At 50.5% G+C, this 25,101-nt stretch overlaps 2 protein-coding genes across 6 annotated transcripts in view; both read left to right on the top strand.

The window, feature by feature from the left end:
* The window catches only part of Lrrc20 (leucine rich repeat containing 20), a 96,325-nt gene extending 87,588 nt beyond the window's left edge, over positions 1–8,737 (top strand). For all 5 annotated transcript variants that reach the window (XM_075980168.1, XM_075980163.1, XM_075980166.1 and 2 more), the window contains one exon: positions 5,450–8,737. In XM_075980168.1, coding sequence (XP_075836283.1) covers positions 5,450–5,604 — 155 coding nt within the window. In that variant the 3' untranslated portion in view covers positions 5,605–8,737. The remainder of the gene's footprint in view (positions 1–5,449) is intronic.
* A 10,049-nt stretch (positions 8,738–18,786) lies between these two features.
* Positions 18,787–25,101, top strand: part of Npffr1 (neuropeptide FF receptor 1) — a 45,202-nt gene continuing 38,887 nt past the window's right edge. The window contains exons 1-3 of the mRNA XM_075979125.1: positions 18,787–18,842; positions 19,956–20,085; positions 20,171–20,231. Of these exons, the coding sequence (XP_075835240.1) occupies positions 18,787–18,842; positions 19,956–20,085; positions 20,171–20,231 (247 nt within the window). The remainder of the gene's footprint in view (positions 18,843–19,955; positions 20,086–20,170; positions 20,232–25,101) is intronic.

Here is a 25,101-nt window from a genome sequence, read left to right as displayed (position 1 = left end):
GAGCCTGGGATTTTACTGTAACCCGCCAGTTACATCTAGGCCTTGATGTCCCTCTGTGCCCCATGGAAAGTTAGTTATCAGTGAAATGACTCGATCTCATTAAGCCAAATGCAAGGGGCTTCCTGATTCTTGGTGCGGGGGGCTTAGGGGTTGTGTTGTCTGCCTGCCTTCTCTTAGTTGCTACCTGAGATGATGAGCCTAAAGAATGAGCCTTTTGTCTTCCTGCCATTAGCCCTGCAGCCAATACGGGGCTGCAAGGAGCTTTCCAGGGTGCTGCCCAAGAGGAAGTCCAAGGAAGTGGGTGGGCACTGGCAGATGTCAATCAGTTTGCTTTCCCTCCACTCCTGGGGTTAGGTCTGTTTTACCTGCCTCCTGCGAGAGAGGGTATTTACCCTGCACTCTGTCCTCACCCTAGTCTGTTAGGGATCACCCTGTCCTTCGACCTGCCGTAGTTTCTGCTTGCCAGACAGTGAGGACACTCTCGCATCTGTCTTGTGGATCTGGGTCCCACTGTGCCAGCTGTATGCCGAAGCCCCCGAATGAGGCCCTGATCTAATGATACCCAGCCCTCCCTTCCTTAGTGGCCAATCGCCCTGAAGTCTAAGAATGGGTGACGCTCCCTTTTCTAACACCTTCCACCTGAAGGTTTGGCCGCCCGCCCCGTGTGTTGCTCCTCTTCTGATTAAGCCCACTCAGCTGAGGAGGGTGGCAGAAGCCAGCTTGGAAGGCTGCCTGGGAGATGGGACAAAGGACACAGGGCCAGTAGCCAACCAGCCTGGCATCCATCATCCATCCCCTGGTTTACTACCTAGCTGAATTTTTGCCTCCCTACCGCCCCGCGCCCCCCCGCCCCCCCCCCGCCCCCCCATGCAAGTCTTTAGCCTCTCTAGACTTTATTCTACACAGAGGCTAGAGATAATCATGGTATTTAGGACTGGAGAGATAGTTCAGCAACTAAGATTGTTTGGTTTTTTTGTTTTGTTTTGTTTTGTTTTTCTGTTGTTTTTCGAGACAGGGTTTCTCTGTAGCTTTGGTGCCGGTCCCGGAACTAGCTCTTGTAGACCAGGCTGGCCTCGAACTCCCAGAGATCCGCCTGCCTCTGCCTCCCAAGTGCTGGGATTAAAGGCGTGCACCACCACCGCCTGGCAGCAGCAACTAAGATTATATGCTGCATTTGGAGAAGACGTGGGTTTTGGTTCCCAACTGTCAGTGTTAGGTGACTCACAATACCTCCGGCTCCAGTTCTAGGGAACCCAAGGCCCTCTTCTAGTCAATGTTCGGGTGGAAGCTTCACCCAAGCCCCTGCCATCCATATATCCGAAGAGTCCAGAATGTTCATCCAAGCCTCCTCCCCCATCTCTCTTCAAACCCTGTGTACCTCAGAAAGCCTGCCAAATGATGGCCCCTCCCTCAGAGATGCTCAAGACCACTCCCACAGGGTATTTAAAAGGCTTCCCAGAAAACAGACACATGGTTTTCCGGTCTTTTTTTATCTCCTCTCTGGGAGGCTGGAAAATCATTCGGGAGTGATTTACTCATTAAACCTGGGTTTTTTCTAATTTGGTTTGATTTGGTCTGGTTTGGATTGTTGCATTGGCAGAGAGGCTTTTCAGGGTGCAGAAACTTTTCTGTTTCCCCAGGGACACATGCACACACACACACACACACACACGTTCTCCCCAGGCATATGGATATACACAATTGTTCTCCCGAGGCACATATGTGCATACACACGTGTTCTCCCGAGGCACATATGTGCATACACACGTGTTCTCCCCAGGCACATATGCGCATACACACGTGTTCTCCTGAGACACATATGTGCATACACACGTGTTCTCCCGATTCTCCCGAGGCACATATGCACATACACACGTGTTCTCCCGAGGCACATATGCACATACACACGTGTTCTCCCGAGGCACATATGCACATACACACGTGTTCTCCCGAGGCACATATGCACATACACACGTGTTCTCCCGAGGCACATATGCACATACACACGTGTTCTCCTGAGGCACATATGCACATACACACGTGTTCTCCCGATTCTCCCGAGGCACATATGCACATACACACGTATTCTCCCGAGGCACATATGCACATACACACGTGTTCTCCCGATTCTCCCGAGGCACATATGCACATACACACATGTTCTCCTGAGGCACATATGTACATACACACGTGTTCTCCCGATTCTCCCGAGGCACATATGCACATACACACGTGTTCTCCCGATTCTCCCGAGGCACATATGCACATACACACGTGTTCTCCTGAGGCACATATGTGCATGCACATGTGTTCTCCCCAGACGTGTCCATGAACTTGTACACACAACATGTGCATAAACAAAACCTTTTAAAAAACAAATGCTACTCGGCTCATTCAGTTATAGAAAATGTTAAGTTGAAAATGTTAATAATCCATGTAGATCATAAATTGGCACGCCCTCGATCCATATTCCCTAACTCCGTGGCTCCATTGATAGAATGCTTACCTAGCATGCATCACGCCCGGGGCTCAGTCCCCAGCACTGCATAAACTGGAAGTGATGGAGCAGGTGTGCAATGCCAGCTACTGGGAGGTAGAGACAAAATGGTCAGAAATCCAGTCTTCCTTGGTTACATGGGCTATTCAAGGCCAGCATTCAGTATATGAGTCCCTGCATGAAAATAAAAATAATAACAACTAAAAATACTGTCAATAAAACGAGTCCGCAGAGGTCCTAGAGTCATTGCGCAGAGTCCTACTTTGTTAGGCTTGGGCTGGGCTTAACAGCTTTGGAGAGGAGGCCCCTGGGAAGCCCCACAGACATGGAGCCACCTACCTATTCAGTCATGGAGCTTTGGATCACTTTCTCCCACCCCCATGCCTACAGAAGATGCTTTGTAGCCCCATACCCGGCCCCTGTTCTGCTTCTCAAATGTCCTTGAGCTTCAGGCTCCTCTTCTGTGAAGAAGGCAGAGGAGCCCCTGAGCTGCCTCGACTTCCTCAGTTTTGTAAGCTCTGGTACATGCTCAGGGAAAGACCAGCCAGAGTTGGTGGTTTCTCTGTTTTCTTCCTAGCAGTCAAGGCTGCGGGGGAGGGCAGTGGTCTGTGCTTTGGGAGTCTTCACTGTCCACCATCCCTGAAGAACTCCAAGGTTTGTGTTGAGGGAGAACGAGGGACCTTGCTGAAGGTCTAGGGTGTATCTCTGCTATGGGTATGGGGACAGCCAGGCCTGGGCTTCAGTTGAAAGTTTTGGGGAGACAGGCTGATCAGATCTAGAGTCCAGGAACCATCAGAGGCAGCTCCATACACACCCTGTGATGGAGCCTTTGACTGTGCTGGCCGGCAGCCAATGGCATCCTCAGACTAGCCTTTAGGGACCGATGATCAGACTATGTGTCCATCCCTGGCAGAGTAGAAGGGAAGATGCAGAGCGGAGCAGAACACGGCCCCCTTGGCTGCAGTTCAAAGCCGGTGATTATGTATGTGGCGGGCCTTGTAAACGGATCCCACAACAGGATTTAATACATCCCAAAATCTTGGCCACTTGCCAAGCCATACCGTCAGGACGGGGGGGGGGGGGGGGGCGGAAGTGCAAGACAGAACACTTGCTAGTAGGCTCCAGTCCCCAACACTACAAAATACAAAAACAAAAGCTGTCAGGAGCCAGGTTGGAGGGGCTCCCGCAAGCCAAATCTGGAACAAATTGAGCAGCAGATTAATTAAACACAACAGTCAGGAATCAGTAGAAGCGTCGAAGTCCCTGTTAATAAACAGATGGGCAGCCAAGAAGGGCAGCCTGTGTTAGGCAGTGCGGGGCCGAGCAACTTCAGGCGCTCAGTCTATAGCCATCCGTGGACATCGAGGCCGTGGCAATGGGTGGGAAGTGGCGAGGCGACTCGGTTGCCTGCTCTTAAACTGTGTCCCCACAGAGCGCTTGTTATTTGCAAATGAGGAAAAAAAAATCCCGAAAACAGCAGTAATTATATGGTGGAGGAATCCAGCACCACACTGACAGGGTAATCACAACAGCCTTCAGGACGACTGTGCACCTGCCAGGCGCGCACCACCTGTGCAAGCTTGCAACCGCGGGCCTGTGTTCCCACAAATGACAGGGCTGAGGAAGGTACGGCGCAGGTGGGGCTAGAAATGATTATGGAGGGAAGCTGGGCTGTCTGTGGGCTTTCTGTTTAGTGTTTTGTTTTTCTTCCGTGTGTGCCTATTTTATCGTGTTTGTATTGTCTTGGTTTTCTTGAGACAGAGTCTATGTGGTCCTGGCCGTCCTGAAACTCACTCTGTAGACCAGGCTAGACTCAAACTCAACAGAGATCCACCTGCCTCTGCCTCCCCAGTGCTGGGATTAAAGCACTCGCCACCACAGCCAGCATTATTGGGGGCGGGGGGCTTGTTGATTGACGGTGAGGAGAACACACCATAGCATGCCTGTAACAGTGAGGACTTGGGGATATCAGCTCTGTGCTTCCACCATGCGGGCTCCTCCGTTTGCCAGAGGAGCCATATCACCTGCCACCTCGTGTATTAGAACTCAAGTCAGGTCATCACTACCTCCTTTTTTTGACAAAGTGCCCTGGGTGTGTTTGGAGAAAGATCCTATTACCTTTGGATAAATTGAATGGGTGGTAATTTGAAACCTGATGCCCACATTCTACACATTAGCATTCGGGACCCAGAGCTGTGACAGGAAAGGTTGGCTCTGATTCCTGAGAACACCTAGCCTCTGTTTGACCATCCAGGGCACTCCTACACGTGTGTGACCAGGGGATATGGTGTGGGGAGGCCTGATGATGTCAGACCTTGAACCAAGGTAGCCGTGAAGGGCTGTTGTCCTGTCTAGGATCTCAGCAGTACTGGTCTACAGGTGGGTGGAAGGAAGCCCAGAACATCCTGGATAGTTCTGCTTTAGGGACTCCTCAAGGGCACATCGCCTCAAGGTTTATGTTCCCATACTGCTTATCTGTTGGTGGATATTAAGCGATTGGGAATAGCTCTCCTGTTCTCTCCACGGAACAGTATTTCAATCTATGTAAGAATAAAATTGCGGCTTATATGATGATTCTATTTTTTGAGATGCCTGATCTAATTGCCCCCATAACTAACCTGTTGGTTTTGAAACAAGGTCTTGGGTAGCCCAGGCTACCCTCAGACTCACTGTGTAGTAGAGTGATCCTCCAGCCTCTGCTTTCTCAGTGCTTGGATTACAGACACAAGCCTCCATGGCCAGACTAGGTTCCTCATTTATTAATGCTTTTCCACATATGGCTGACCCCTCCCTCAGAGATGGGACCTCTGAGCTGAGCCCATACATGGTGGTCCACGAGCAGCAAGCCCATGCCGGCTCTTCGTGCTGCCAAGTCTTCTTGCTCTGTCGTCTTTCCAGGCTGCTTGCTCGCTCGCTCACACCCCTGTAACCTGTCCCCTTTCTCCCCAACAGATGTGCCTGTGGAGAAGCTGGCCACCATGCCAGCTCTGCGCGTCATCAACCTGCGCCTCAACCCCCTGAGCGCCGAGGTGCGCGTCATTGCTCCACCTCTCATCAAGTTTGATATGCTCATGTCTCCAGAGGACGCCCAGGTCCCTCCGCCTTAGGACACACCCCCTGCGCTCACCCAGCAAGGGACGAAGGCTACTGGCCTGCCAACCTGAGAGGAGGGAAGCCCATGGGAGGCCAGGCTTGGGGAGCGGGGTGGGTGGGCCAGACAGCATACTGTGAGAGGGGACGCAACTAAGCCAAGATAAGGTAGCTTAGCACTATAGTGAGCCCTGGTGCCCCAGAGGAAGGAGGCTGGGTGAGTCTAGAGCCTGAGCTCGGGGGGGCCCCCACAGCTGCTGTGCTGACCTAGGTAGGTTTCTTTCTCTCTCTAAGCTCAGTTACTTGAGAGGAGGAATGGCATTGGAGAGCCTTTCCTGCTTGGGGCCCCTCTGCGGTTCTGCCTCCACGCCGTCAGACACCCTCCAGGCTGGTGGATGAGCCTTCTATGGGTGTTTTATGGACCTTATGATCTGCTGTGAGAGCCAGTCACCATCCTGAGAAGAGACCACCTCTGACTCTGTCGCCTTCTGAGGACTGAACACAGCCCTTCTTCTAAAAGATGCCCTTCATGGTGCCGTGTCCTGACCATCAGAGTGCCTGGATTGGTTGGAGCCTGAACTGGAGTTCAGATGCCTGCATCCTATAGTTGGATCCTGTGGCAGGAGTGTCTATGAAGAAACCTATAGACATCTGGCTGGGGTACAGAGGGTCAGCTCCAGGGAGCTGGGAAGACAAGGGAAGGAAGTTCTATGCATGCTTATCTGTCCTTCCCTGGTAATGGCCCAGTATAGCCAGGCATCATCCCCAGGGCCACAGGAGATGTGGCCCAGAGAAGACAAAACCATCTTCACCTGTGACTTTGACCTGAGGTCCTTGGGTGAACTCCTTCACCATGGCCTCCCTCTGGTAGCAACTTGGTTGCCTTGTCTTGGCCCTGGACCAGCAGCCTCAAGGCTATCACCATAATCACCTGTCATCTCAAAGACCTTTGTCTGTGGCCTGGTGGGTAGCCAGAGAATAGGGTGGCTGTCCCAGTCTTCTCAGAACTGTGGAATTTCCCAGGGGGTGGCTGGGCACTTTACCCCCTTGGGGACATCCCTGCCCCCTCTCAATCTCCATGTGTCTACCTCCTCACCTGAGCAATTAGTCCTATCAGCTGCCCTGGCCCTGGCTGCTTTATACCTTTGTGTAGGTCTGTGAAGGTTATAGAGGCCCCAGGGCACAGGTAAGGCTGGGCCACTTTGTCTCCAAGGCTTTACAGTATAGAACTGGCACTGCTGCTCAGAGAAGACACGTGTCCTAGAGTTTGTCTGGGTCCCTGCCCTCTCACAGTGCTCCTGGATCTTGGTAAGGATGGCATAGGGGCACTGCTGGTACCACTGAAGGCTGTGTATCCTGAGAGAAACCTCGCTCATTCTGCTCTCATCCCAAGGCCAACCAAGGGGTGGGTGCAGCCCAGACTGAGTGGCTTCTCCCACCCTGTGTCCCTAAGTTGGGGATTTCACCTTGTTGAAGAAGATAGGGGCTTCTCTGGGGTGTAAAAGGGATCCCGTGGTTGGAGCCTGGCAACTCCCAATGTGGACAGACTAACACACTAACACCTGTGTTCTGGAAATGTGGCCTCTGATGGTGTGTATCTGTTGGTCCAGCACTTGGGAGGCCAGGACTGCAAGGTTGTAGGTGTGAGGCCAGCCTGTGTTGCACAACGAGAGCCTGTCTCAACACCACGACAGTAGACAAGGTAAGAGAGAAGAAAAGCAAAGACTGTCTGACGTGGTGGTGCCCACTTGGAATCCCAGCCCTCAGAAAGTGGAAGCAGAAGTGTCAGGAGTTCTAGGCCAGCCTCGGCCAAGAATAAAGCGTCTCTGGGCTGTGTGAGATCCCGTCTCAGTCAAGTAAAAGGGAAACTAAAATGCAGGTTCTTGGGCCTCACACTGGTTCCCTCAGTGGGGTCACAGAGGGCCTGGGTAGCCTGTATAAATAGAGACTGCTTGTTTATTTCCCTGCCATTCAGGCCCAAATGAAGATACGTTAATTACAACACTGTTTAGCTCAGGTTCCTTATTAAGTAACTCTTACATCTTAACCCATTTCTGTTCATCTGTGTATCACCATGAGCCTATGGCTTACTGGAAAGGGTATGGCAGGCATCTTTCTCCTTCGGTGACTACAAGGCATCTCTCTGACTCCGCCTACTTCCTATATATATCTCTGTTCCGATTTCCTGCCTGGCTCTATTCTGCCATGCCATAGGCCCAAAGCAGATTCTTTATTAACCAAAGGTATTCAGAGCATACAGAGGGGAATCCCACATCATGCTTGGGCATGTCCCAATACCACACACACACACACTTCCATGAATCTGAGTATATGCTTAGCCTCCCACTAACAGTACTGGAAGGCCCTTAGATCATTTCTCAGTCTTTGCATCACTGGGATGGTCGCTATAGTGATCACCAGATGATGGTTAGGTGTGTCCTGTCATCCCACCCAACCTCTGGTTCATCTTGCATGCCAGTTAGGGTTGCTCCTGGAAGTTGTCTGTGCTGCCTAGACATTATGATCCAACCTGTCTGGGCAAGCTTAGTCAGAAACCTCCAGATCCAGGCTCAGAGAGTGAGGAAGCCGTTCGCTTCAGTCTGCAATAAAGGATGGATGTGTTAATCTCATCTGCCTGGGTAGTGTTTGGTTTTTCCTTTTCCGTTCTTTCCCAGTGTGAATGTGTGATATTTGATTCATTCCCCCAGCGCAGACTCTGGGGGTCGGGGTCCGGATGTTGTCTGCCCACCTTTGGGGGGGGGTTGGTCCTGGTGGAAAAAGCTTGAGTTACAGAGTTTAGTTCTCCAAGCATCAGCTGCTAGTCATTAGATCAGCTGGGCCTGCCTACCGAGTCCTTCAGGAGTGAGCTGTGAGCTGTGGATGTTCCCTCAGGGAAGGAGTTGGGAGAGAAGGTCATTAGAACCAATATCTGAGATGCCAGCTGCTCTCCGAGCCATCTGTATGCAAGTCTGTAGGCTAGGGAGTGTTAACCGAGAGTCTTCCATCGGTATGGCTACAAAGAAGTCATTATCTATGCTGTGTAAAGACTTTGCAGTGAGGCTTTTTTTTTTGGGCCACACTCCTATTAAGCAACTCCTCACCCGGGCTCTGTAAAGGAACTCAATAAACTCATTGCTTCCTCAGATTTAACTTTGATGGGATCATACTCTCGTTTGTCAAATTCTCAAAACCACAAAGGAGAGGAAGCCGCATTGGACCCTGGTGGTGATAGTTGCATGCCTTTAATCCCAGGCAGAGGTAAGCAGATCTTCCAGAGAACCCGGGTTGAATTCCTAGCACCCACATGACAACTCACAACTGTCTGTAACTTCAGGATCCAACACCTTCACACAGACACATATTCAGGTAAAACACCAATGCACACAAAATAAAAAATAAAAGAAAAAGCTGTATTGGGGCAAGCACACAAATGTACAACCTGCAGCAGTGCCCTGCAGAGCAAAGGGATGGGTATGAACCTGCAGAAGGCTGTGTCTTCAGAAGAATGGTCAGCTCATGTCCCAATTGCCCTTACTAGTGCCAGACATTGCATCCTATGTTACTCTGTCTTCCGGGTCCCCGGTTTTCTAAGCAGAGTCTTGGCCTGGGATAGCAGGATACTGGCTAGAAGTGCAGCAACTCCGCTCACCCTGGGGCGCAGCTTCAGAAACCCAGGTTTGGCTCCTGCTCTCCAAACAAACCCTCCCGATGGCTTTGATGGCTTTGATATTCCAGCTAGAGAACTCTGTTCTGGAGTCAGGCTTTTTTTTTTTTTTAAGTTGAATTGGCCAACTTGAATTGACTTGAAATTGTAAAACCAGATATACCACGGCTTTTATTGACCAGACACAGAGCGCCCAGCAGGTACCAGGCTCATTCTGGTGGTTAATGTGTTTATCCCTTCGTGCTAATCTCAGCAGTTCTGTGATGTGCAGAAATCCGTGCCTGCCTCCAAGTCTTGATTCCTAACCTGCAAAATGAAGGGACCAAACTAGGAGAATCCTGAGGAGCTTTCTGGAATCACACAGTCCCCATTGCTTAGATGCTAAAGGTTCTGCTATTAAATGTCCCCTGCAAAGCAGGCCTTTCCTGTCAAATGCCAGCCTTCAGGATTTCAGCCAGTGACCTGTGAGCAGGTCCTATAGCGAGCAGGTCCTATAAGGAGTTTCCTCTGAGGGGGCTGAGACTTGGAGTTTTTTATGTAGACAGGAAGCCTTGGTCAATTACAGCTTAGTTTAGGATGGATGGATTGATGAGCAACGGTACCAGACCATGATGGGGAAACCCAAGGAAACAGCTGACCTGAGCAAGTGGGAGCTCACTGACTCCAGACTGATGACTAAGGAACCTGCAGAAGACCCAACTAGGCCCTCTGAATGTGGGTGACAGTTGTGTGGCTTGGGCAGTGTGTGGGGCCACTAGTAAATAGTAGTATTTATCCGTAGCGCATGAACTGGCTCTTTGGATCCCATTCCTTATGAAGGGATACCTTGCTCAGGCTAGACAGTGGGAGGGCCTTGGTCCTGCCTCAAGTGATGTGACAGACTGTTGACTCTCCATAGGAAGCCTCACTCTCTCTGAGGAGTGGATGGGGGGTGGAGTGGAGGGGAATGTGAAGAGTGGGAGGACTGGAGTAAGAGGGAACTGGGATTGGTATGTAAAATAAGATTGTTTTGAGAAATTGAAAAGTAAAGATGGGTGGACTGGACTTGCCCTGGGCTGTGGTGGTGCATGCCTTTTAATCTCAGCACTGGTGAGGCAGAGGCAGGCAGATTTCTAAGTTTGAGGCCAGCCCGTGGTCTACAGAGCAAGTTCCAGGATAGCCAGGGCTACACAGAGAAACTCTTGTCTTAAAGAGTAGACATGGCAAGGGATCATTTGGGGGATTGTCACTGCTGTTGATACAATTTGACTCTTCCATTAAGCGACTCTGAAGGTTTCTTGTTGTTGGTTTTTTTTTTTTTTTTTTTTGGTTTTTCGAGACAGGGTTTCTCGGTAGCTTTGGAGCCTGTCCTGGAACTCCCTTTGTAGACCAGGCTGGCCTCGAACTCACAGAGATCCTCCTGCCTCTGCCTCCCAAGTGCTGGGATTAAAGGCGTGCACCACCACCGCCCGGCAACTCTGAAGGTTTCTAAGTTGAACATGAAGATATTTGTTGCTTTTATTTCCTGGGTAAGAGGTTCCTGGAATGGAACAGTTGTGTTGAAGACGACAGAATAATGGGGTTCATGGCGATACCACAGTGTGGGACCAGAAGGTGTAGATTGCTAATTTCCCCCGAGAAGAACATGTTGGACCACTAGAATCGGGCCTCACAGCTACTCTTTCACTGAAATGTGCTTTTCTCTTCTCAGAAAGCCAGTCAAGAGATTGGAGAGTTGACATTTACCTCAATAGAGTCCTGGGAGAGGGGCCAAGGCCAGGAAGAGCAGGCGTAGGATCAGAGGTTTGAGAGGAAATGTTCTCAAACAGCCAGACCATACTTTCATGCTCTGGTTAGGGTCTCTGGCTAAACAGGCCAGACCCATCCCTAAGAAAGGAGACACGGGCTGCCAGTGCTCATGCGTACCCAGTGTCCACTTGTCCTTAGAGGGGACTCGTTTCAGATTTTTTAAATGTTTTGGTGTATGAGTGTTTTTTGGCTGCGTGTATGTGTTTGTGTGTGCCTGGTTCCCAGAGAGGTCAGAAGAGGGCATCAGATCCCCTGTAACTGGAGTTAGGGATGGTTGTGATCCATTAGGTAGGTGATCGGGATCGCACCTGAGTCCTCTTCAAGAGCAACAAGTGCTCCTAACCACTGAGGCCTCTCTCCAGCTCCCTGTCCCCAAGGGACTTGTGTTTCCTTGTTTGCTGTGGCAGCATCACTCTCTCCCAGCAGACAGGGCTGGAGGGGTGAGCACAAGTCCAGGAAGCATCAGAACCAGGGCTTTAGGATGGGCTCGCTCTTTGGCTGAGCCTGGGCCTCCTAGGAGGCCTACTTGCATCGGAGTGACCAGTGGCTTTCTCCAGATGGCATGATCCTGGAAAGTGGCCTCTCCAAGCCTTTGCTTCCCCATGCAATCAGCAGACCAGCTCACACAGCACAGGTGGGTGCATCCGTGTTCCCCACCTGCCATGCCCTGATACTCCTTCTCACCGCCGCTTAATGCCCACCCTGTGAGCGAAGCCCTCGGTGTCCAAACAAGAACATAGCCCTTGTTACCACAAAGAGCTGCGGGCCATAAATCCATGGGACCCATCTGGAGGCTGATGAGCCTTTCTTCACAGTTCAGAAGCCTACAAAGCTGTAAACAGCACCTGGGAGGCTGACGCAGGGGGATTGTGATGTGGATCCCAGCCTGGGATACAGTGTCAAAACCGTGTTTGAAAGAACAAAAGCCAATCAACCTATGAACACCCATATCTGAGGATTGCTGAGGGGGCCGTGTGATGAGGCAGTGGAGGCCTTGACAGCAGCCAGCTGGAGCTCACGCTATCCCAGTGAGTGAAACCAGATCCCTTCCTGCAGAGGCACCCATACACTGTATTTCTTGTCAATGGGGAACCGCCTAGACGGTACCTTCCAGGATAAGCTCCGAGGGCCCGTCTCACAGTGCAGAGTTCACAGAGGGTGTTCATAGTGCAGTTGCTGTAACTGACACCTGCTCGGAGCACAGTGATATCAGGGGTAGTGCAAGGGTTAGTATCAGAGCTCCAGAATGGGTCTAAGAATCAGGGGTGGCAGCTGGGTGGTGGTGTGGCACACCTTTAATCCATGTGATCCCAGCACTTGAGAGGCAGAGGCAGGTGGATCTCTGAGTTGAGGCCAGCCTGGTCTACAGAGTGAGTTCCAGGACAGCCGGGGCTACCCAGGAAAACCCTGTCGGTTTCAAAAAACAAAGCAAAACAAGAATCACGTGGGCTTTCTAAGAAGCAGAATCGTAGGCCCACCTGAATGGCCAGACTGACTCTGGAAACAGGGTCATGCACCTGAAAGAGTTCCTCCTAACCACCCACACAGTACTCAGAGGATCCTTCTAGATCCTAGGTCATTCCCGCTCCGACTCCTGAGTGGTTCTGCATTTCCTTCAGGGGAAATCAAGGGCTTACAAGGGTATTTTGGACCAAGCACCTGTCAACTTCGCTAATGGACTGCTAGGACACGCCCCCAACTCCCAAGTTTGTCTTTTTCCACAGAGCGTATCTCCTGCTCTATAGCCACTGAACACTTTATCTGTGCCCTTTATTTACACTCACTAGGATCTTAGTGTTGGTTTCCATAGCTTTCCCTCCCTCCCGTCTCCTGAGCAATGCCCAGCACATAGTCGGTATACACTGCCCATCGCCAGTGGCTGAACAGGTGCGTGGTAATGAATCTCAATGTTTGAGAATTGGGATTTTGAGAGAATTGCTCATGGCCAGGGCCACTTCCAGCTCAAGGTCAGGTTCCACATTAAATTTCCATGCCTCTCACCAGGGATGTTGACTCGATCAGCATGTAATTCCCCTTGCATTGGTTTTCCTAGACCTGCACATGCACAAGCCATAGTATTGTGGCTGGGTTTTGTCCTAAGTGGAGCAGCCAAAGGTCCATATGCACAGCCTGAGAGAGGATGGCAGCCCCTGTGCCTTAGCCCTGTGCTCCCTGTGCCTTAGCGCTGTGCTCCCTGCCTGGGGTCTCACCGTTAGGAGATTGCTGCTTTCCATCCAGCTTCACCCTCCCCTGTTCCCTAGTTCCACCCCTGTCGAGATTGACAGAGTCACGGACCTAGACCAGCCAGACCCTTGCTACTTAAAGTGTGATCCTCAGCCAACAACATCAGTAGAGTTTGTGTGTCTGTGTGTGTGCGCGCACGCAAGTGCGCACATGTGTATTAAAATGTGGTACAATGTGTGCTTAGCATGCTCAAGAGGAGCCTGGATTCAAATTCCAACATACAGGCACACACACAAAAAAAGCAGTGTGTTCCTTCTGAGAATTTGCCTTCCACCACTGAGATCTGCGTGTAACATGTGGACACAGATGTTCCGTTGAGGCTACAACAGCCGGCTTGAAGGTCTCCTCCCCCTCTCCTCCCCCCACTTTCTCCTCCTTCCCTTCTCCTCCTTCCCCTAACCTTCCTCTCCTCTCTCCTCCCATTCCTCCTCCTCTTCCTGCCCTCCCCTCTCATTCCTCTGACTTGACAAGTCACAGATATTTTTACCTTATTTCAAAATCTATTACCTTGAGATTTCTGTCCCGTGCTCCTCTGTCTCTGTCTCCTTTCATCGCCTGATGAAGGTTAATGTTCATGAGGATGCCTATGTGTTTGTCTTTGGGTTCACCTTCTTACTTAGCTTCTCTAGGAACATGCATTATAAGCTCATTGTCCTTTATTTATGGCTAGAAACCAAATATGAGTGAGAACATCCCATGTTCCTCTTTTTGGGGGAGCCTAGGCAGTTTGGATGCTCACCTTAGGAGACCTGGAAAGAGGTGGGCGGTCCTTGGGCTTCCCACAGGTCAGGGAACCCTGATTGCTCTTCGAGCAGATGAGGGAGGGGGACTTGATTGGGGGAGGGGGAGGGAAATGGGAGGCGGTTGCGGGGAGGAGGCAGAAATCCTTAATTAATAAATAAATAATAAATAAATAAATAAAAAGAAAAAAAACAAAATCTATTACCAACGTCACTGGATTTGGAGTCCCTAGTAAACACATCTCTGGGCATGTCTAGAAGGATTCCAGAGAGATTTACCTTAGGAAGCAGGACTGACTGAAATGGTGTGGCATGGTACCCTGGGCTTGAATCCCAGGCTGAATAAAAAGTGAAGAAAAGAGAAAGCAGCTGAGCAGCCACGTTCATTTCTGTTCTCCTTGACTGCAGACACTGTGACCTTACATCCTTGCAGCCTTCTCCATTGTGATGACCTGGAGCAACTGGGAGCCCAAAGAAACCCTTCCTTAAGTTGCTTCCATTCATTACTTAGTCACAGCATTAAGGAAAGTAGTTAAAATAAACCCTCCCTCCTCCCCCTTTCTGTCCTCCCTCTCCCCTTTCTTCCTTTCACTCCCTCTCCTTCCCCCTCCTCCTTTTCCCCTCCTCCTCTTCCCCTTCCACTTCTTCCTTCTGTTTTTTGGTTTTGGTATAGGGTTTCAGTTTGTAGCCCAGGCTGCCCTGAAACCATGGCAGTCCTCCTGGCCTTAGCCTCCTAAGTGCTGGGATTATAGGCCCAAGATACTGTGTCAGGCGGGGGTTCTCTAACTCTATACACATCAAAAGTGTATGTTTGCTTTCTAAGATTTGTACCCACCAGAGTAATCAAAGTGCTGGAGAGATGGCTCAGGAGTTCACAGTGCTCGCCGCTCTTCCAGAGGACTCAGGCTGAATTTCCAGCACCCCCATGACAGCCCAGAAGGATCTGTACCTCCTGTCCCAGGAGATCCTCCCCCTTCTTCCAGCCTCGGGCAGGCACCAACCCTGTGGTACATAGACACGCATAAAGACAAAGCATCCGTACATATGAAATAAATGATTCTTTTTAAGTTTAAGGTCAAGGAGTTCGAGGTCAGGCTGGGCTACATGAGACCTTATCTCAAAAATACAATTAAATCTAGAAATAAGGGCCAGGCAGTGGTGGCGCATACTTTTAATCCCAAAACTTGGGAGGCAGAGACAGGTAGATCTCTGTGAGTTTGAGGCCAAACTGGCCTACAAGAGCAGGCTCCAAAGCTACAGAGAAACCTTATCTCAAAAAACCAAAAAAAAAAAAAATATTAAAAATAAATAAATAAAAATAAGGTAAAGTAAATTTTGAAATAAGGTAAAAATATCTGTGACTCGTCAAGTTTCCAGTTGCTGTCAAATCCAGTTGCCACCACAACAGGGGATACAGTGACAGTTTGTGTATAGAAGAGACAAGTGGAGTGCTGCAGGCTTGTGATCTCGGCACACGGGAGGAGGCAGGAGGATGACAGCTTTTTCTTTTTCTTTTTTTTTTTAAAGACAGGGTTTCTCTGTGCAGCCCTGGGTGTCCTGGAATTGCTCCATAGACCAGACAGGCCTCAAACTTGGAGATCTGCTTACCTCTGCCTCCCAAGTACTGGGGTTAAAGGCGTGCACCACCACCGTCCAGAGGAGGATGACAACTTTAAGGTTAATGTGGGCTATAGAAATGAAGCCAAGAGACAGGCTTAGAGGATGGAGCATGTAACCAAAGTTACTTGTCATGGGGATGCTCCCACTTGGAAGAGGAACTGGTTTCCAAGCTCAGGTCTCTTGACTAGAGTCCGAATCATTTCGAATTAGTGTCCAGGTCAGTGGCTTACATCTAACCTCTGGGAAGCCTGCCATCCCAGAGAGCTGTCCTGGTTCTCTAAAGCCTGTGCTGTCCTACAGATGGACTGAGTCCTTCTTGGCTCAGTGCCCTCCCCAGAAGCCCTCGCTGTCACAATCTAGAGTGTGAACCCCACCCTGAGAACAGGACTTCTCCGGCTGTCCCCAGTCTCTCAGAAGATTCTGAAAACCTAGACTCAAGGATGAAGGCTGAGGAACTCTCTTTTGCCCAAATCCTCACATAGAGATGGGAACACTGAGTTCCCGAGAGACAATGTGCAAGAAGCCAGTGTCAAAGCTGGAAAGATGAGACTACCCAGCTTTCTGGCTGCCTATTTGGGTTCTGAGGCCTGCCATGGACTTTTCTAGGCTTTTCTGTCTCTCGGTGCCTGCTCTCCAGCTCTGCAGCCGGATGGAGTCAGCCATCTGAGCCCTCTATTGTCATATATAAATACAGAGAAAGGCGCTGACCCGCTTCCTTGGGGAGAGTTTGCTAATAAGCATTTTAAGGCTTTTAGAGTGAAACGCTCCTCAGAGGCTGTTTCCAGGCTCTGGGAAGACATCCCACTCCTGCCTGGGCCTTACTTAGCCTCTCTGTGGCCACCCTGGCCTCACTGTGCAAGGGTAGCCTCCCTCCTCCATCAAACAAACACTACAGAAGTGGGCTGTGTGGGGTCTGATTCCCAGGGACCGCATTCTCACCATCTAAAGAGATCCCTTTGCCCTTACCCTAAGGAGGCTGAGTCTTTTCAAAAAGGGCAGCTTACTCCATAGCCTTCTTTGCCCCAAAGACTCTTGTTCATTTCCAGCCAGGGAAGGAGACTCAGTCTCCCACTGGAGCCACAGGAGAGGTGCCCCATAGGGCACTCTTTGGCTTCATGCCAGTTCTTCTCCTGAGCACTTACCAACTCTGCTGGGCATCTTAGAATATGCTTCCAACCCTGTTTAGGGAGAAGGAGTCCGCATGCCGAACCAGTTCAGACTGTGTGTGGTCCATCAACACCAGCAAGGCTCTTCAACTGGATGGATACTGGGATAGATAGCACACGCTATGGCAAGGGCTCTATGCCGTTAGAGAATGGTACCTACTCAATGAGTGTGGGTCCCTCCATCCTAACCCCAGCTGACTGTATTTGAAGGATAGGGCCCTGATTCCCTGGGGATAAAATGAGTATAAAAGATGCATCTGTTATCCCAGCACTTGGGAGACTGAGGCAGGTGGAGTTTAAACCTGAGGCTAGCTGGGCTGCACAGTGGGATTTTTGTCTCAAAAACAAAGAAGAAAAAGTTTTTAAAAGAGCTGGGGAGGTATCTCAGTTGTTAGAGCGCTTGCCTAGCAGGACGTAAACCAGGTATGGTAGCACACCCCTGTAATCCCAGCACTAGGTATGGTAGCACACCCCTGTAATCCCAGCACTAGGTATGGTAGCACACCCCTGTAATCCCAGCACTATTGGTAGCACACCCCTGTAATCCCAGCACTATTGGTAGCACACCCCTGTAATCCCAGCACTATTGGTAGCACACCCCTGTAATCCCAGCACTATTGGTAGCACACCCCTGTAATCCCAGCACTAAGTATGGTAGCACACCCCTGTAATCCCAGCACTAAGTATGGTAGCACACCCCTGTAATCCCAGCACTATTGGTAGCACACCCCTGCAATCCCAGCACTATTGGTAGCACACCCCTGTAATCCCAGCACTATTGGTAGCACACCCCTGTAATCCCAGCACTAAGTATGGTAGCACACCCCTGTAATCCCAGCACTATTGGTAGCACACCCCTGTAATCCCAGCACTATTGGTAGCACACCCCTGTAATCCCAGCACTAAGTATGGTAGCACACCCCTGTAATCCCAGCACTAAGTATGGTAGCACACCCCTGTAATCCCAGCACTAAGTATGGTAGCACACCCCTGTAATCCCAGCACTATTGGTAGCACACCCCTGCAATCCCAGCACTAAGTATGGTAGCACACCCCTGTAATCCCAGCACTATTGGTAGCACACCCCTGTAATCCCAGTGATGGAAGGATTAGAAACTCCAGGTTTCATATTGAAGTAGGGTCCTCATGGCTTGAGACATGTTTAGAACTAGGCCAAAAGGGTTATCTGAGACCTTGTCTCAAAACAATAAATAATAGATAATTTTAAAAAGCCACAAGAAAACTCTCCCCTGCCCCCTCCCTTTTTCAAGACAGGGTTTCTCTATGTAGCAGCCCCAGCTGTCCTGGAACTAGCTCTGTAGATCAGGTTGGTCTCAAACTCACAGAGATCTGCTTGCCTCTGACTCTCAAGTGCTGGGATTGAAGGCATGCGCCACCATGCCCAGGTAAAGTAAGCTCCTTTTAACATTCATACACACACACACACACACACACACACACACACACACACACACACAAAGGGAGTAGGGAGGCAGGCAGAGGTGTGTGTTGACACAGTAAGAAGCTAGTGACAAAGTCCTGAGAAGTCAGAAAGACTGACCCCGTGAGACACGAGATGGTCTGAAATCTTTATCTTGGATTTACTAGTTTCCAGAACACTATGGCATACATTTCTATTGTGAAACCTTCCAGCCGGTAGCATTTTGTTATACGAGTCTGTGGAGAGGATCAAAGGGGAGAGGGTCGCGGAGCAGCTTGGAAGACGGGCACAGAGAAGGACAAGGACTGCAATACCACCAGTGGTTCTCATTATGCTGTGTGCCAGAATTGCCAGGGAGCTCCACACACTTCTCGTCTCCTCGCCACCCCAGACGTTTCAATTTAATTGGGATAGGTGTCGTCTGAGGGAGGGAGAGAGTGGGCGTTAAAATCTTCCGGTGGTTCCAAAGTTCAGGGAAGGTTTAGGAACCACCAACCTAAGAGCTGTGTCCAAGACTCAAGAGCAGAGAGCCGTGGATGGGGAAAGGGATGGCTGATGGGCAGGTGACGGAGGTGGACAGGAATATCAGGCGGTGAGCACAGCACATGGGCAAGCAGAGGGATGGAGAGGAGGTAGATGCTCAGTGAGAGGCATGTACCAGTTATGGGAGGCAAAGGCAGGAGAAGTGGAAGGGACAGGGTCATCAGCAGAGGTGCTCAGGTTTATATCCGCTGGTACCTGCAAGCCTCAGGGAGATGTGAGCAGGGTGGGGCGCAGACAGTGACACTAGGGACATGTGAACAGGGTGGGCCACACTCACCCTTTCAGAGGATCGAGGGGGCGCATCCAGTGGGTGACTCACAGGTAAGCACATCTTTTGTTGTTTTAGAGGTTGGGTTTCAATTTGTAGCCCAGGCTGTCCTGGAACTTGCTCTGTAGACCAGGCTGGCCTCAAACTCAGTTTGTCGGCCTCCTAAGTGCTGGGGTTAAAGGAGGTCTGCAACCCCACTGCCCGTGTACTGCTGGTACCTCTAGTCCCCGCCCCCTTGTGATTCTAATGTGAGAGAAGGCTTGAGTACTATTCTCTAGATATTTCAGAAGGCATAAAAGAGAACAAAAACCTGGACTCCTGATATAGGAAGGAGTGGTCATTCACTTTCTTTCATTGGCCTTGAACCCGGGGGTCTTCATCCACACCGTAGATGTATGGTGTTGTCTGCTGGGTGTCTGTCAGAACCTGGGGATGGCCAGGGCAGTGCTCTCCAGTCCAGTAAGGGGCCCTTAACTGAGTATCTACTATACACTGGGCAGAAACGTACATGTCTGCTTCCCTCAGAACCACTTCACAGATGCAGAAACTCAGGCACAGTGCGAATAAGACACTTGCCCAAGCGTATACCTCTGGAGAGTGCCTGGTCTACGAGACCATCAGACATCTTGTCCCTTGTTCACTGAGAAGACCTCCCAGGAGGTCCCTGCTATCTGTAGTGAAAGCGACTTCTTAGCATCTTCAGGAGGGGCAGAGTCCTGGACATCTTAGTGGGTGAGTGCAAACCAGTCCGGGCTCTAGCCACGTAGAATGGGGACAGAGGGCTGGTGCGTGTCCACTAGCGCTGCGGCGGGCACCACCCGCACTTTGGAGGGTGCGGGTCCTGGGGAGAGTTCGCGGGGGAGGTGCACTGGGCGCTCTCTCTCGGCCACACAGGTGTGCCGGGTGCCATGGAGACGGCGCCGCGCCAGCCCCCTCCTTCCTTGAGACCCGGGAGGCGCTGGGCGGGCGGCAGAGTCCGGCGGACCGCAGCACTGCGAGGGCGCTGCACTCGGGACACCAGGGAGTGAGCGCCCCCTTCCCAACTGCTAGCGACCCGGTGAAGCGGGGCTGAGGGTAGACCACTCATCCCTTGTGTCTCTCTGCCCCAGCCCACCCACCCGAAGGTGCCCGCCTTCATTGAAGAGTGTCCCGGAGCAAACAGTATGGAGGGTGAGTGACACTGGGGTTTGGGGGTCGTGGTGGGATAGGCTACAGACCCGGGAACGAGGGCTGGGGTGGGGGGCAGGCAGGGGGAAGAGACACTGACCACCTTGGCAGCCAGAGACAGAGACTGATACCTACACTCGTGTGTGTGTGTGTGTGTGTGTGTGTGTGTGTGTGTGTGTGTGTGTGACAGACAGACAAAGAGACAGACACACACACGCACACACACAAAGATGTAAAGACCCTGAGAGAGGGACAGAAACAGATCTGAGGGTGCCTCTCTGTTCATGGAGTTGGGAGGGGGAAAGACTTGTATATGTGTGTGTGTGTGTGTGTGTGTGTGAGAGAGAGAGAGAGAGAGAGAGAGAGAGAGAGAGAGACAGACAGACAGACAGACAGACAGACAGACAGACAGACAGACAGACAGACAGAAACAGGGAAACAGAGACACCAAGAGAGAGAGAGAGACAGATAAACACAGAGAGCTAACGATAGAGTGACGTGGGGTTGCCTCTGTGTCCAGGGTATGTCCGTGTCTGATGGAGCAGGAGGATACCTCTATCTGTGGGTGTATGTACATGTGTGTGCACCCCAGCTCTCATCGGAAACAGGCTTTTTTGTGACCAGGTGAGGATAGTTTAGGTACTAGCTTTAGGGAACTGTTGCCGACTTAGCCAGCTTGCTGGGCCAAACAAGGGATGGACTCCTAGAGGAGGTGGTCTCCATGATTCTCCTAAGAAAGGACCTAAACTCAGAACCTAAGAGGAATAATAGCTTGGCTTCAGTTACATCAGATGAGGGTCTAAACCCCATCTCGGTCTATGTGGACAAAGGGAGTTATATTTAGATTAAGAAACTAGAGGACCGAGGGCTGGTCCACTGACTTGCTGGGTGCCTCTGAGATGGTGCCTAAGCCTTCCTGGACTCTTGGTTACCTAGCTGGTGGGCAGAGGAACTTAGATGCAACAGGGCTTCACAGGGGGAATTGTGAGGATAAAACTGAGACAAGACGTGTTGGACACGTTGATACCAGCAAGTAAAAGCTGGTGAAAGCCCTGGGATTCCAGTGGGAAATTGCAAGGGGTCACCATGGAAAGTAAACGGGGTTTTATAGGCAGTCTGGTGAGGTGCACTGACAGGTTTCCCAGGAGCTAGTAGGAAGAGATGCGGGAAGGGATATACAACCCGGGGTGAAGCTGGAAGATCAGTGGAATATATAAGAATGATGGTTAGCAAAGTGCCGAAAGCCCAGAGAGCACAAGGAGAGAGAGAGAGAGAGAGAGAGAGAGAGAGAGAGAGAGAGAGAGAGAGAGAGAGCGCAATGAGTGCTGGGAAGAGGCAAGAGTGTCTCAGGGCTGGGGGCTTTGGGGCTTCTGACTAAGAGGAAGAGGACAAAAACTCCAGGTGGGGGGGGGTGGACAGAAAGCAAGCAAGCTCACCCTTCAAAACCTGGACACATGGCATCCCAGGGACCCAGAGGCAGTTGCAGATATAATCATCGCTGTAGAGGAAATTACAGCAAATGAAAAAAAAAAAGCCCCAAAGATGGGCACCTGTCCTGATTTTCAAAAAAGATGGAAAGATAATTTCTGAAACCCACGGAACTGCTTGAGTGAAATGCTCGCCTCTTAGTATGCCAGAGAAAATTACTGAACGCAGGGTGAACATTTGAGAGACGAGAAAGCCAGAGCACAGCTTCGGTGTTATGCAGAGGAAGCCATTCTGCACGTCTACCAAAGTCTGCGTATGTTCACTTAGACACTGCAAACTAAATAAATGAAGTCAAAGGTGTACTTGCAGTGGCATCGTTAGAGAAGGCACTTATGAGCCGGGGGCTGGGCTAATAGCACAAGAAGCCGTGAGTTCAGTCCCTGACACGGGGAGCTGGGGAGACAGACTGTGCTTATGATTCTATTTATTGACATGGAAATGTGTTCATCGTCTTCTGTGGATTGATCGTTAAGTGATTTTATATTGTGAACACAGCAGAGTATTAGAAAGCTGAGTTTAGAATACATGCAGAATAATCCCCTTATGCAAAGTTACATAGTTTTATTATCTCTATCTAGCTATTAATGAAATTCATATACAGGAGTCACTACCATCTTCTTTGGATTCCCTGGTTTCTGAGGCCTCCCATAAGACAAGGATTTAGGAATAGGGAGTTCATTTGGGAGTTGCCTCAGGGAAGCAGAGATGAGGCATGGGGGAGAGAGCAAAAAGAAGAGGAGCAGGGGGCATAGGCCAGTTGGTAGAATGCTTGCCTAGCATGAGGGAAGTTTTGGTTCTATCCTTCAGCAACTCCTTAACTGGACTTTGCTAGTGAATACCTGTAATCCCAGCATTTGGAGGGCAGAGGCTACCTAGCAAGTTCAAGGCCAGCCTGGGCTAAATGAGAATAGGCTCTAGTTGCTGCTTGCCTCTCTCTACTGGTTGAAGGTTATTCCACTCCATAAGTTCTGGGTTGTTCCTGCCATGGCTTCAAAAAACAAAGCAGAGAGACCCTAGGTGCGGGCAGGATGGAGCATTGGCAAGTTGAGGAACCCATTGCCCCAGCTGACATCTCTGGGCTAACAGACTATGGTGTAGCACAATTAAACACATTGTTCCAGCAGGTGTATCCCAGGGTGTTCCTGTTCAGACTTTCCCTCTGTCTTTTGTGGTGCTTGGAACCATGCATGTCTTTTAAGAACTAAAAACAGAATGATGAGATTAAGAAGAATACTTTTGGAGCTGGGACTGGGGCTGGGGCTCAGCAATCAAGCTCTTGCCTGGCATGCCTTGGACTCAAGGTTTGAGCTCCAGCTCAGGAAAACAAACACAAATTTCCGGAGAGAGGGGGGGCAGAAAAAAAATGAAAATAATCCAATGTTCATTAGGAGCCAATGTAAGAGCAAATCACACCAAATTTCCTGTCTCAGGAGGTAAACAGATGGATTATAGCAGTGTTGCATGAACTTCATGGAACACTCAGCACTGACAAGAGAAGTAGAGGGCTGACAGCAAGGGGTGTCATTAAAGTCTTGGCAGCAGCCTCTGGTGCCTGAGAGGGGATAGAAGAGGCATGCTCTGCACATCTGTAGCTAGGAGCCCAAACAGCCGTAAGAAGACAGGCTCAGAATTTAAGGCTGGAACCCGGAGAAATGGCTTAGTTGGTAAGAGGCTTATGGCACAAGCCCGACCACTCCAGTTCAGACCCTCATCACCCGCATAAAAGCCAGGGGCAGAGGCGTGTGTCTATCGTCTCAGCCCCAGGAGGAGGGAAGAGGGCGGGCAGGGAGAAGCAGAGGCTGCGCGCTTGCTGTCCAGATCTGAAATGGCAAACTCTAGGTTCAGGGCGAGACCTGGCTGTGAAAACGAGGTGGAAGTCAGGTGTGGTGGTGCATGCCTTTAATCACAGCATTCAGGAGATGGAACAAGCAGATCTCTATGAGGTCTGTGAGTTCGAGCATGATCTACACGGCAAGGTCCAAAGCCTGCCAAGGCTACATCGTGAGATTTCTGTCTCAAAAACAGAAGGAAATTGGTAGATAGAGGAAGATACCTGAAGTTGAACTTCGGCTTCCACAGGTCTGATTCCTGGCTAGAGTGCAGAGTGTTGCGGGAGGTCCTCCCACTCCTCCAGCCTATCGCCGCTGAGATACCAGCCCCTTGGGGCGTGGTCTCCTTTTAAAAAAGCGGCCACTTCCCTCTCCTCTCTCTCTTCACTTCCTGCTCCGCCGGCGACTAGACTCCTGGTTGCGTTGCTTAGAGGGCCGTTGCCTGGGACAGTGATTTGTAAGTTTTTTCCCCTTTAAATAAATATCACCCTATTAATCATAATCCCACATTGGTGTGGCATTGTTTGTGACTTACGCCTTCATTTTGGCGCCCAACGTGGGGCTCGAACCCACGACCCTGAGATTAAGAGTCTCATGCTCTACCGACTGAGCTAGCCGGGCGGCTGGGGTATTGGGGACGCAGCCCTGCCGCCGCCCCTATTACTACAGCAGAGAATTTCTAAAAATGTGTTGTGTGTGTGCACCTCACATGTTGGAGGGGGCTGCTTGTTTGTCCCAGCCACCCAAAACCAAAATAATCACACAGAAACCATATTATTTAAATCACTGCTTGGCCCATTAGCCCATTAGTTCTAGCTTCTTATTGGCTAACTCTTACATATTAATTTAACCCATTTCTATTAATCTGTGTATTGTCATGTGGCTGTGGCTTACTGGCTAAAGTTCTGGCATCTGTCTATGGTGGGGCTACATGGCTTCTCTCTGACTCCACCTCCTTTTTCCCAGCATTCAGCTTAGCTTTCCCTGCCTAGCTCTGTTCCCCTATAGGTTTGCTATAGGCCCAAAGCAATTTCTTTTTTTTTAATTTATTTATTTTTATTGAGAAAAGGAAAAAAAAAGAAAAAAGTTTCCGCCTCCCCCCAGCCTCCCATTTCCCTCCCCCTCCTCCCACCCTTCTCACCCTCCCTCCTCTCCTCTCCCCCTCCCTCTCCAGTCCAAAGAGCAGTCAGGGTTCCCTGCCCTGTGGAAAGTCCAAGGTCCTCCCCCCTCCGTCCATGTCTAGAAAGGTGAACATCCAAACTGGCTAGGCTCCCACAAAGCCAGAACATGAAGTAGGATCAAAACCCCGAGCCATTGTCCTTGGCTTCTCATCAGCCCTCATTGTTCGCCATGCTCAGAGAGTCCAGTTTTATCCCATGCTTTTTCAGTCACAGTCCTGCTGGCCTTGGTGAGCTCCCAGTAGATCAGCCCCACTGTCTCAGTGGGTGGGTGCACCCCTCGTGGTCTTGACTTCCTTGCTCATCTTCTCCCTCCTTCCACTCCTCATTGGGACCTTGGGAGCTCAGTCCAGTGCTCCAGTGTGGGTCTCTGTCTCT

The sequence above is a fragment of the Microtus pennsylvanicus genome, chromosome 7 (genome assembly GCF_037038515.1).
Source record: "Microtus pennsylvanicus isolate mMicPen1 chromosome 7, mMicPen1.hap1, whole genome shotgun sequence".
Taxonomy (NCBI): domain Eukaryota; kingdom Metazoa; phylum Chordata; class Mammalia; order Rodentia; family Cricetidae; genus Microtus; species Microtus pennsylvanicus.
The sequence above is the reverse complement of the archived record's forward strand: the minus strand, read 5'-3'. Positions and strand labels throughout refer to the sequence as shown.